Source organism: Portunus trituberculatus, chromosome 49, assembly GCF_017591435.1.
Source record: "Portunus trituberculatus isolate SZX2019 chromosome 49, ASM1759143v1, whole genome shotgun sequence".
Lineage (NCBI taxonomy): Eukaryota > Metazoa > Arthropoda > Malacostraca > Decapoda > Portunidae > Portunus > Portunus trituberculatus.
The window spans coordinates 7214175-7227600 of record NC_059303.1 but is presented as its reverse complement, the minus strand read 5'-3'; the positions used below and the strand labels follow the sequence as shown (position 1 = coordinate 7227600).

The 13426-nt window shown below is 43.2% G+C and overlaps 1 protein-coding gene across 1 annotated transcript; it reads right to left on the bottom strand.

Moving 5' to 3' along the window:
* Positions 1-4511: 4511 nt before the first annotated feature.
* On the bottom strand, positions 4512-13166 carry LOC123499158 (solute carrier family 46 member 3-like). Its single transcript, XM_045246841.1, has 6 exons — positions 12975-13166; positions 7650-7904; positions 6998-7171; positions 6140-6883; positions 5579-5914; positions 4512-4858 (listed from the first exon to the last, which is right to left on the bottom strand). The coding sequence occupies exons 1-6, from the start codon at positions 12993-12995 to the stop codon at positions 4742-4744; spliced, it is 1647 nt and encodes a 548-aa protein (XP_045102776.1). The 5' UTR covers positions 12996-13166; the 3' UTR covers positions 4512-4741.
* Between the last annotated feature and the right edge of the window lie 260 nt (positions 13167-13426).

The window sequence follows — 13426 nt, the reverse complement described above, 5'->3', positions numbered from 1 at the left end:
CATCTATATATTTGTGTGTGTGTGTGTGTGTGTGTGTGTGTGTGTGTGTAGAGGGATTAATGTCATTCTTCATTTTTTCTCCTCCTCCTCCTCTTCCTCCCTCTTCCTCCTCCTTCTTTTCAACTTGACCACAAACTAAGGAAAAATTGTCTTTAAGTGGGAAAGAGAGGAGGAGGAGGAGGAGGAGGAGGAGGAGGAGGAGGAGGAGGAGGAGGAGCTAGGGTAGGAAAAAAGATGGAAGGAGATAGAGGGATAAGGATGCTCTCCTCTTCTCTCCTCTCTTCTCACAATTCTTCTCTTCTTCCTCCTCCCTCCTCCTCCTCCCCCTTTCCCCACGACAAGAAGTGCATGTAATTGGTTTAGTTAGTAAGTTTTCTTCAACGTGGTCGTGATGGTCGTCGTCGTCGTCGTCGTCCTCCTCCTCCTCCTCCTCCTCCTCCTCCTCCTCCTCCTCCTCCTCCTCCTCCTCCTCCTCCTCCTCCTCCTCCTCCTCCTTTATATATGTGTACCTCTTTCATAATTCTTGTGGTCTTATTTTGTTCACTCGTTTTTTCATCCTTTTTTATGTGTGGATTGTATGTCTATCAGTCTGTCTTTCTGTCTGTCTGTCTGTCTGTCTGCATGTCTGTCTGTCTGTTTGCCCATACTGTCATCTCCCTTATCCATCTATCCACCACACACATTATTTTATTTATTTATTTATTTTATTTTTCCTGTCTGTCTATCTCAGTGGTTCCCAACCTTTTTCAGCTTGTTACCCAATTTAGCATGCCACATTAAGCATGTTACCCTTTCACAAAATTATATTTAAACTAAAACACTAGAGATAATTTCTTTTATTTATTGTATTAGTACATTTTGCATCTCTAATGACTTACCAAAGATGTCAAGAGCATCAGTGAGATGGTTGGAGTTGCATATTTGAAGCTAGTTGAGGAATTCTTGGCTTCGTGGTTCTGTCTCCCCGAAAATTGCTAAATTACCCCCAGGGGGTAATTTACCCCCAGGTTGGGAACCCTGTCTTCCTCTCCTTCCACCCTCCCACCCACCTACCCACCAGCTAACCATCTCTTAAGTTTCTTTTATATATATTAACTTTTTTTACTTTTATATTTTGATGCGAAAGAAAGTATTCATCTCAAGGTATCTTAAAGTAATAGTCTCTGAAAGGTCTTTATTAATTTTATTTACTTTTTTCACATTTGTTTTACTCAGAAAAATATTAATCTCACAACGGTTCAAAATTAGTAGCACTCGTGTTTATTTACCTACGTGTTGTATTGTATAGTGAGAACAGGCCCATATTTTAAAACATTTCCGCGCATCACAACACCTCCACTTCTTTCAAAGGACTCTAGTTGAAGTTACACGAATTTTTAAAGGTGTTTCTTTTATTCTAATGGCATGTTAACAAAGTTTTTGCATTACCAACAGGATAAATTGCCTTTAGAACTCGGATAATTGTCTCTGTGAACCTTAAAATTGGTCGGCGTGAGAGAGGGAAGTGTTTCTGAATAGTAAGAGTCACTCACGCTACACAGCTAAGCGCCATACTTAGAAACGCATCCCTCTCTCACCGCGACGATTTTCGAATACCACAGAGACAATTAAACGAGTTCTAAAGAGTATTTGTCCTGTTGGTAATGCAGAAAACTTGTTAACATGTCATTATAATTACAGAAACATCCTTAAGAATCCGTGTCACTTCAACTAGAGCCTTTAAAAAGTGTTTGTCTTGTTGGTAATACAGAAAACTTGTTAACAAGTCTCTAAAATCATAGAAACTCTTAAAAAAAAACAAGTGTCAGTTCAAGTAGAACCTTTAAAAAGAGTATTTGTTCTGTTGGTAATGCAGAAAACTAGTTAACATCAGCTAAAATCACAGATACATCCTTAAAAACCCGTGTCATTTCAACTAAAGCCTTTAAAAAATTGTTTGTCCTGTTGATAATGCAGAAAACTTGTTAACATGTCACTAAAATCACAGATACATCCTTAAAAACCCGTGTCACTTCAACTAGAGCCCTTTGAAAATAGTGAAGGTGCAGTGCGGAAGTGTGTCAAAAAATGGGCCTTAGTAAGTCTCCCAGACACCCAGCTCTCTCACCCACACCTGACACACCTTACGCTCTTTTACACACTGGAAGAAGTAACCCTTTTTTTATGTAAGAGGGGAAAGCTGGCCAGGGGCAACATAAAACGAAAAAATAGGCCCACTTATTTGGCAGTCTCTTTACACAGTTAGCCAAAAAATGAATGTCTTGAAATCTCCCTGTTAAATGAGGTCAAGTCACAGGAAGTTGGGTAGACAGAAGCAGGCAGGGAGTTCCAGAGTGTGCCAGAGAAAGGTATGAGTGATTGAGAATACTGGTGAATTCTTGGGCTCCTAACACTAATTGGTCAACTGGTCACCTATTCTTGTGTACTATTTCATATCATTTCACTATTTTTCTTAACTTTATTGGCTGCTAATGACGGAACATGTGACTTACTATGATCTATTTGAAACAATACACACACGAGGTTGAGAATCACTGATGTTTTTTTTTTTTTTTTTTTTTTTTGACATTTTGTTGTCAGTTTACTTTTTGAAAATTCTAACTTGGTATGAGGAATGCACGAAAAGAAATAAAAACAATTGAGAGCTAGTGAACTATTTTGACAACCTAGAAAAGTGTTAATTGGTCTTCAGATCAAGAAGAAAATGGTCACTCACACACACACACACACACACACACACACACACACACACACACACACACACACACACACACACACACATTTTTTTTGCGTTTTCATCACCTTAGTCTTAGTCTTCTTCTTCTTCTTCTTCTTCTTCTTCTTCTTCTTCTTCTTCTTCTTCTTCTTCTTTTCTTTTTCTTTTCCTTTCTTTTCCTTTCTTTTCTTTTCTTGTTCTTGTTCTTGTTCTTGTTCTTCTTCTTCTTCTTCTACCTTGGTCTTGTCATGTTCTATTTTTCTTCTTTCTATTTTTCCTTCTTCTTCTTCTTCTTCTTCTTCTTCTTCTTCTTCTTCTTCTTCTTCTTCTTCTTCTTCTTCTTCTTCTCCTCCTCTTCCTCTTATTGTTCTTCTTTTCTTCTTCTTCTTCTTCTTCTTCTTCTTCTTCTTCTTATTATTATTATTATTATTATTATTATTATTATTATTATTATTACCACTATTACCACCACCACCACCACCACCACCACCACCACCACCATTATTTGAGGTATATATACATAACTTCAATTCTCTTAGGCTTACTCTAGTAGGCTTATTGTGAGATTATAATATTCTATTCTTCATGCATTTATACATTTAATTAATCTTATTCTCTTATTCTGACAGACATGTACGCTTCAGATCATTCGTTTGTGTGTGTGAACTTTTTTTTTTTTATGTAATGGGAAGGAAAACTAGACAAGGGTTCTTTTATGGAGACTATAATCCAAGTGGGCCTTTTTTATTATTATTTTTTTTGCCCTTGGTAGTTCTCCTTCTTACATAAAAAAAAAAAATAATAATAAGATTAAACAGGAAAGGAACATTATTTGGAATATTTAGAAACACTGCTCTCACCACGCGGGAAGACAAGATAAGAGATAGAAAAGATAAATAAATAATAGACAAGGTAGGTGGAAGAGAGGAATAATGGAAGACGAAAGGATACAGAAGGAACAAGAAGAAAGAGAAAAAGACAGATAGAATAAGGGAGGAAGGTGAAACAGGTGTAAGGGGAAGGAAAATTAGACATGAGTAACAAAAGACAAACAGAAAAGGAACATTATTTAGAATCACTTTTCTCTCCACCACGAGGGAAAACAGGATAATAAGAGATAGAAAAAAGAAAAAAAAAGAGACATGATAAGTGGAAGAGAGGAACAATGGAAGACGAAAGGATCTAGAAGGAACAAGAAGAGAGAAAAAGACAGATTGAATAAGAGAGGAGGGCGAAACAGCTGCTCACCACCTAGGAGTGTTTTCCATGGCCACAGAGACGATTAGCCTGGTTCTCAAGGATGTCTCTCCTGATAGCAATGCATAAATCTCATTAATACGTCCCTACAATGGTAAAAACACCCTTAAAACCCGTGTAGCTTCAAGTAGAGCCCGTTTGAAAGTAGTGAGGAGCTGGCAGGAGTGTTTTTGAATGTAGCTCTTGGTCCCTTACCTCCTCCTCCTCCTCCTCCTCCTCCTCCTCCTCCTCCTCCTCCTCCTCCTCCTCCTCCTCCTCCTCCTCCTCGTACTGGTTCTTCTTCCTCCTTCTCAAAAATATTCCCTTTTTAAAGTTTCAAGACAAGCATCCAATTTCTTTTCTTTACTCTTGGGGATTCGAACCGTGTATACCAACGTGCCACACACACACACACACACACACACACACACACACACACACACACACACACACACACACACACACACACACACACACACGTAAGAGGGAAAGATGCATGGAAAATTACGTGTGTGTGTGTGTGTGTGTGTGTGTGTGTCCTTGGCTTAATAGGGAGGAGGAAAGGAGGGGAGGAGGAGGAGGAGGAGGAGGAGGAGGAGGAGGAGGAGGAGGAGGAGGGAGGTGAGGGGAATTTGTTGGGTATGAGGTGCTTTGTCACTTCTGGAGGAGGGAGGGGAGTGAGGGTGGGAGAGGGGAAGGGATGGGTGTTCTTCTTCTTCCTCCTCCTCCTCCTACTCCTTCTCCTCCTCCTCGTCCTCCTCCTCCTGCAGCATCGGTCCCCCACCCACGTTACTCCTGGTGGGGGAGGTCGTAGCTACTGGCTGTTCTGTTCCTGAGGGCGCGCCACAGCAGGAGGAGCGCCAGCAGGAGGGGCACACAGAGGCCAGCCTGCACCACTAGGTTGATCTGTGTAGGGAGAGAGAAGGCTTATTGAGTGAGGTTACGTTAGGTTTGGTTGGTTTGGGTTGTATTAGGTTTGGTTAGGTTAGGTTGAGTTAAATTAGGTTAGGTTGTGGTATGTTAGCCTTAGGTTCTGCTTAGTGACTGCTTTGCGTGAAGGAGAGGCAATTTGTTTCATTCGTCTCAATTTGTCTCCCTTGAAGCACATTGTCGCCAGACACTTGGAACAGATTAACTTTTTGCTTGTGGTGTGTCTCTCTTTGGTTTAACTGTTCTGGTGGTGGGATGCGAAAGGCTGGTCATGGAGAGAGAGAGAGAGAGAGAGAGAGAGAGAGAGAGAGAGAGAGAGAGAGAGAGAGAGAGAGATTGCAATTTTGTGAAGAAGACTGTTTTTATTTCAATTGGTCGGTGTTGTCAGTGTGTACAGTACATGATAGTGTAGCAGGTATGTCATCATCTGCTAAGCTTGTGACAAAGAGAGAATGCATAAGTGAAACCATTCCCTTCCATCTTCCCTTCCCCTCACCTCCCCTTGCCTCCTTCCATCCCTGCCTTCCTTTCCCTTCCCTTCTCTCCCTTCCCTTCCCTTTCCTTTCCTTTCCTTTCCTTTCCTTTCCTTTCCTTTCCTTTCCTTTCCTTTCCTTCCCTTCCCTTCCCTTCCCTTCCCTTCCTTTCCTTTCCTTTCCCCTCTCTGCCTTCCTGCCTCCCTGTCGCGGGGCCACACACCTGCGGGAACACGGTGAAGAAGGCGTTGTAGAGGAAAGTGTAGATGGAGCGGTCAGCGAGGAACCAGGCTGCCTCCACCAGGCCCATTAGTGCCAGCACGCGGCCCGCCTCGCCCTCGCCAACCTCGGTGGTGAGCAGCGTGCGCAGCGCGGGCTCCATGCAGGGCTCCAGCATTCCCGCCACCGTAGCCACCACCGCTATCCACCACAGCTGCGGCTGTGTGATGCTGGCCAGGATGGCGGACCACAGCGCGATGGACACCACGCCACCAGCCGCCACCAGGGTGTCGTGCAGGGCCAAGCGCGCTGCCACCCACGTCCAGGCCACCATGCCCACCTGTTCAATGGGTGAGAAATGGCTGATTCAGCAGTAATTTTCTCTCACCGAGTTTTCTTTCTCAACCCTTCCCCTGAAATGGATTACGTAACAACAAAGGAAATAAAGACAAAGACTCAATCACGTGGTAACATGCAGGACATGAAATGAACACACTAGTGTAGCACATACACATAGTATTACATACATAGTGGCCCTGTAGCACATGTCAGCAGCAACACTCACCTGGTGCACCACGGAGTCCACGCTGCTCCACGTGGAGTACTCCGCCGCGCCCCACCGCAGCACATTCTGCGCCCACTGGTACATGAGATGGCCCTGTACCAGGAACACCGCCATCTTGAGCGCCACGATCACCAGCAGGTACAGGCGGCCGTGGCGGGGTCGCGCCTTGAACGTGGTGCGGCACAGCGCTACCACGTGCCGCAGCGGTCCCCACCGCGCGTCACCGAGGTCCAGCTCCATCTCTGGTTTGTGCGTCGCCCTGTCCACGGTCTCCCGCACCAGCAGCAAGGTGTACAGGAAGCACACCAGCCACAGGGCACCGGACACCGCAAACACCACGGCGTAGCCCGCCAGGTGGTACAGCCAGCCGCCCAGCAGCCTGCCCAGCGGGCCCCCCAGGTACCATACGGCGTCCAGGATGGCCAGGCGCCGCGTGCGTGTCTCCGGTGTGGAGATGTCCGCCACGTAGCTGTACACGGCCATGTTGAACACCACCCAGGAGCCCATCAAGTCCACGGCCAGCGTGCCGGCGTACAGCACCTGCACGGGCCACTCAGGATTGAGTGCCTCAGCCAGGTAGGCCGCCGCCAGCGCCACGAAGCCCGCCAGCACGGCCAGCATGGGCGGCTTGCGGCCGTGTCGGTCACTGAGCGAGCCTGCGAACAGCACCACGGCGAGGGGCAGCACGCTGTCCATGATGCTCTGGTTGTAGTTGAACAGGTTCTGTCTGTGCTGCACCGCCTCCTGGGAAGCCCACGGATTAGCACACCTCTACGTCACTGCACCGCCTTGCTACATTTAGCCAGTAATCACCATTCAACCACAACCACACCACCACAGCGGCGCGGCGGCTCTCACCTTGACGTAGCTGAGGTTGGCGTCGTGGATCCAGCCGGCACACTCCTCCTGGGAGAAGTTGAGGTTGATGCGGCACACTCTCTCCTGCTCCAGCGTGTCCGCCACCACGCCGAAGTTACCTTCCGCCATCATCTTGAGGAACAGCATGGGCTCCAGCGACACGCCTCTCAATACCTGCAACACCACCACCAACGCCGCCATCACCACCACCATCGCCACCGCCATCGCCACCGCCACCGCCAGCGCCACCGCCACCGCCACCACCACCACCACCACCACCACCACCACCACCACCACCACCACCACCACCACCACCACCACCACCCCACCATCTCACTTGAACCCAAAACCCAAACATCACTCCTTGAGACAAATTCACCCTTTTTTAAGCTCCTCAAAAACAAGATCCCCTTAAAGATACCCAACTTGTACTTTTAATACCTTTGGAAAACCCATTACCTTCCTTGTCCTCTCTTATCTCTCCCTTCTCTTCTCTTCTCTCCCCTCTTTCTTCCTACCTTTCTCCCCTCCCTCCTTCGTTCATTCTTACCTTTAAGACCTTAGAAAAATCCATTACCTTCCTTATTTTCTACTCATCCCTCCCTTCCTTTCTTCCTACCTCTCTCTCTCTCCCTCCTTCCTTCCGTCTTACCTTCAGGAGGGTAGCATGCATCCTGGCGGGGGCGCTGCAGCAGGACGGGCCAGGAGTCGTGTCATTTGTATCTTGAGTGGGTGACGGGATGTGGAGGGGCGCAGTGCTACCTTCCTCAGGCCTCGCGCCCCTCGACTCCCCCACCACCACCGCCACCTGCGCCACCTTCGTTGACTTCCCCTTCCCTCCTTCACCGCCTCCTTCAGCTCTTTCTCCTACTCTCTCCTCCTTTTTGTCTTTCTTTAGTAATGTGTACTGTGGAGGAGAAGAGGTGGATGGAGAGTGTGGAGAGAAGTGAATGGAGGTATCGGAAGAGGAGGAGGAGGAGGAGGAGGAGGAGGAGGAAAGTAGATGGAGATACCGAAGGAGGAGAAGGAGGAGAAAAATAGTTGGAGGTATCGGAGGAGGAGGAGGAAGAGCAGAAGGAGGAAAAGGAGAAAAGTAGTAGATGGAGGTAGTTGAAGAGAGGGAAAAAGAGAGAGGAGAGGGAAGAGAGAAGGAAGGAAGAAAGAAAGGAAGGAAGAAGGGATGAAGAAAGAAGGAAAATAAGAGGAGGGAGGTGTCGGAGAAGGAGAAAAGTAGATAGACTTACTTGAAGAGAAGGAAAGGGAGGAAAGGGAGGAGACAAGGAAGAAAGGAGAGAGAGAAGGCGGGAAGGAAGAAAAGGAGAAAAGTAAGAATAGCCACACAAGTACATTAATTTCTTTTTATGGACGATTTTACTTATTTTCTTTTTTCTTTTTACTTTTTTTTTTTACTTTTTTCCTACTTTTTTCTTTTTTTCCTTCTTTTTTTTCTTTTTCTTTTTGTCAGTGTTGTTGATTCATCTGGTTTTCTTTTTTTTTTTTTCTGTCGGCACTTTTTTTTTCTTCTTGCTCTTTTAATTGACTGTGTGTGTGTGTGTGTGTGTGTGTGTGTGTGTGTGTGTGTGTGTGTGTGTGTGTGTGTGTGTGTGTGTGTGTGTGTGTGTGAGGGCGAATGCATGTGTGTCTTCTCTCTCTCTCTCTCTCTCTCTCTCTCTCTCTCTCTCTCTCTCTCTCTCTCTCTCTCTCTCTCTCTCTCTCTCTCTCTCTCTCTCTCTCTCTCTCTCTCTCTCCATTGTATGATGATTTGTCAGAGAGAGAGAGAGAGAGAGAGAGAGAGAGAGAGTACTTAATCACGTGATCTGGAAATCCAATACCAATTAGATATTCATAATTAAAGGAAATGATCTCCCTCCTCCTCCTCCTCCTCCTCCCCCTTCTTCTTCTTCTTCTTCTTCTTCTTCTTCTTCTTCTTCTTCTTCTCCTCTTCTTCTTCTCCTCCTCCTCCTCCTCCTCCTCCTCCTCCTCCTCCTCCTCCTCCTCCTCCTCCTCCTCCTCCTCCTCCTCCTCCTCCTCCTCCTCGCTTCTCAAATTTTCACTAGCAAGGAAGCAGAATTAATTGTGTGGCTCATGAAGTTTCAGAAAAAAAAAAAAATATTGAGAAGAGGAAATCAATTTTACGATGGAGGCGAAATTAAAAAACCCAGAAAATGAAGGAAATAAGATAAAGAAAAAGTGAAATAGTGAATGAAGATTAGTAGAAAGAAAGTTTTGAAGGAGAATAGTAGTACATAGATAGATATAGGCTGTCTATCTGTCTGTCTGTCTGTCTGTCTGGTTGTCTGGCTGTCTGTCGGTCTGTCTGTGTGTCTAGCTGTGTGTCTGTCTGGCTGTCTGTATCTACCTGCCTGTCTGTCTGTCTGTCTGTCTGTCTGTCTGTGTTCGTCTGTCTGTCTGTTTGTCTGTCTGTCTACCTGTCTGTCTGTGTTGTCTAGTTTTCCTCTTTCTTTAATTTGTTTTCTTTTTATCTTCATTTTTTATCTTCTCCATTTTCCTTTTTTCTTGATGTAGTTAGATAGATAGATAGATAAATAGATCGATGGATAGATAGAAATAGTTAAATAGACAATAGATATAGGTTGATAGAGAGAGAGAGAGAGAGAGAGAGAATAGATACACGAATAAACAGATAGATAGATAAAATAAGCAAATAAGTATAACAAAACCATATATATTTTCTAAACAGCTGATAATATATATATATAAAAAAAAAACTAATAATGTTAAGTAACAGAATATAATAGTATATAATGAAGCAGCCGATAAGGATTAATTATTCTCTTTTAATTAACGCCATTAGACTGAACTGAACGATCCCACGGTAATTATCAGGGGAAGTCTTATTGGCAGGACCCGTCATTATCATTGTTCTTTTTTTTATCTATCGTAAAAAAGTAAACGTAACGTGACGCTTTTCTTCCTTGTACCATTTTTTTTTTTTTTTTTTCCTTCTCTATTTTATTTGATTTTTTTTTTCGTTTTTTCTTGATTTTTTTTCGTGTTTTCTCCTCTTTTCTCCTTTCTCTTCTTCCTCTTTATCTCTTCCTTCTTTATTTTGTGTAATTTTTCTCGTTTCTCTATTTCTTTGGGTGTTTTTCTCTCCTCCTTTCGTCTTTCTCTTCTTCTTCTTCTTCTTTATCCCTTCCTTCTCTATTTTCTTTTATTTTCTCGTTTCTCTATTTTTTTTTTGGTGTTTTCCTCTTCCTTGTACCATTTTCTTTATTTCCCTTCCTTCTTTTAATTTTTCTCGTTTCTCTTAATATTTTTTCTTTTCTCTCCTCTTTTCTCCTTTCTCATCTTCCTCTTTATCCTTTCCTTCTCTTTTGTTTTATTTTGTCGTTTCTCTCGTTTTTGGTGTTTTTCTCCTCTCTTCTTTTCTTTTTCCTCTTGTTTTTTTTTTCTTCCAATCTTCGTCACGTTTATTTTCCCTTTTCTCGTTCCTTTTCTTCCTCCTTGTCCTCTTCCTCTCCCTTGTTCCTCTCTTTCTCTTCTTCCTTCTCTTTTACTCTTTACTTCATTATCTTCATCTTCATTTACTTTCATCCCCTTCCATATCTTTTATCTCCTCTTCTTCTTCCTCCTCTTCCTCAGAATAATAGAAACTTGTAGAGGAAAAATACAGGAACCTTTGCAAATTACTTGAGTTACCTTTAAATTATCTCTCGTTTTCTCCATACGTTTTCTTTGGTCTTATCTGACGGACGAGAGCGAGTGGGAAGTTTTAATATACTTGTAAAATATGTCTGTCTATACTCTAAATTGGCTTCTGGGTCTCGGTTTGAATGGTGCTCCAGGGTATGCGTGGTTGTCAGATCTTGAGGAAAACCGTGAGCTATCCTTGCAATATGTGCGTTGATCAACAGAAAGCAAGTATTATCTACATCAAATTAAATACGTTATAAGATAAGCTACCGTATGTTTTAAATCCAGGGGTCATTTTAAAAGTAGAGAGATTATAGCAGTAGTAGGTGGTTTCATTGCGATTATTTTTGTTATTAGAGGTTTGTGATGTAGTGGATGATAATGTTAGTGAGCAGATTACTAATGCAAACAAGTATTATTCACATCAAATGCGTCACATTGTCAATAAGCTCCATGTTTTAAATCCAAGAGCCATTTTACAGTAGAGAGAATGTAGCAGTAGTAAGTGGTTTCATTATAATTATCGGTGTTATCAGAGGTTTGTGATGGAGTTGTGGATGGTATTTTTAGGGAGCAGGTTATAGATTGGGAGCCGCCATGGTACAGTAGAATCATGCGTGCTTTGGGGTATGAGGGACCCGTATGAGGTTTACTAGCGGGTGGAGTTTGAGTTAGGAGGTACCACAAAAGTATCCCCTTTAGCCCATAAGTTCCCGTGAAAAACCTACATGATATAAATAAATAAGTGACCTAGGTATTCACTCAGCATTGTTTTATCTCACTGGTGACGCAACAGGCGGTGGTTTCAAAATGTACTCCAAACACTACATACCAGATAGACGAAATATAATAGACAAAAAAAGCCCGGAAGGTAGGAAATAAATACATAACTCATATATGTAATAGAAAACGGATAAAAAAAAAAGATAAAAAGGAAAACAGTGATAAGGATAAGAATAACAAATATATACACAACTCATAAACTGCATAGAAAATAGGTAAAGAAAAGATTAAAAGAAAAACCTCGATGTAGATAAGAATAACAGAAATAACACATCTCATACGATATAGATAAGAATAAAAAAATAAACACAAATCTCATAATTGCGGAAGTGAAGCATAAAAGTGTTTGAGATTACGACCCATGGAACTGTCACGTGTAGACACAATGGCTTGGCTTTTTTTTGCATCTTATCTATATATTTTCCTCCTTTCTGTGCTTCTTGAATAAAAAGGAAAAGTTATCCGACCCCCCCCCAGTACCATGACGCGTTTCCATATCTATTCTGCTTATTTATTGATTTTATACAGCTTCAGAAACTCATGTGGGGGATTAAAATAGTGAAGACTGTGGCCATTAATCTTCTGACCTCTATAGACCCTTCCTAATGTCAATAAAATGGTCTTATCATACACAAAACTCATGGTAAAAATGTGTCCCAGTACTAAAGGGGTTAATGAGGTGAAGGAGAGAGAGAGAGAGAGAGAGAGAGAGAGAGAGAGAGAGAGAGAGAGAGAGAGAGAGAGAGAGGGGATACGTTAAAGGAAAGTGAATTAGAAAACTGAAAAATAAAATAACATAGAAGAAAGGAAGAAGTTTCAAGTATTATAGGTTTGTTTATTACTGTTGCCATAGTTGTTAAAGCCCTTCTTCTTTGCTACACCACGCCTCGCCACACACACATATGTATTCAGACACACCTTCCCCTCACTATGACAAGTTTCCAAGGCCACAGAGACAGCTAGCCGGGTTTTCAAGACAGTTTCTCATATTAATAAACTAGAAATGTTGCCAATCTATCACCAGAACTAGAAAAAAATACTCCTAAAAACACTGGTATCTTCGACTGGAGTCTTTGGAAAGCAGTGATGGTGAGAGGGCATAGCGTTTCACAGGCAGGAAGGTGATGGGAAACTCTTCTGCCTCCACCTTCATTACAATCCAGTAGGGTTTAGTATGAATTGCACGGGTTTTTATTTTATTTTATTTATTTTTTTCCGTTGTAGTGACAGATTAACAAGATTTTTGTGTTAATAATAGAAGCATTTAGTGGTACGGCTTGGTAAGGAAGGGAGTTTTTGAGATGGTAGTGACAGATTAACATTTCAAGATCTGGAGAAACGATAAGTGGATAAAGGGGATCTCTCTCTCTCTCTCTCTCTCTCTCTCTCTCTCTCTCTCTCTCTCTCTCTCTCTCTCTCTCTCTCTCTCTCTCTCTCTCTCTCTCTCTCTCTCTCTCTCTCTCTCTCTCTCTCTCTCTCTCTCTCTCTCTCTCTCTCTCTCTCTCTCTCTCTCTCTCTCTCTCTCTCTCTCTCTAACCTCTTTCAGTGCCTCCTCCATCCCTGCCTGTGGTGATGCTGGCCCAGCCTTCTGCGGGAGTGGTGCTTGAAATGACACTCCCTGGGCACTCCTCCCTCTCTTTATACATGCATTACCCCCTCTCCCCCCTACAGTCCTCCTCCTCTTCCTCCTCCTCCTCCAGCAGGACGTGTACGAGACTGGTTGCCGTTCCATAATTTTGACCTTTTAACCTTGTATCTTGAAGTCCTCTCTCTCTCTCTCTCTCTCTCTCTCTCTCTCTCTCTCTCTCTCTCTCTCTCTCTCTCTCTCTCTCTCTCTCTCTCTCTCTCGATGATGCAATCTTTGTTTCCCGTCTTTATTTGTTTATTAATTTACTTTTCTCTGTCAGTCAGTCAGTCTGTCTGTCTGTCTGTCTGTCTGTCTGCCTGCCTGTCTGTCTATCTATCTATCTGTCTATCTGTTTGTCTGTC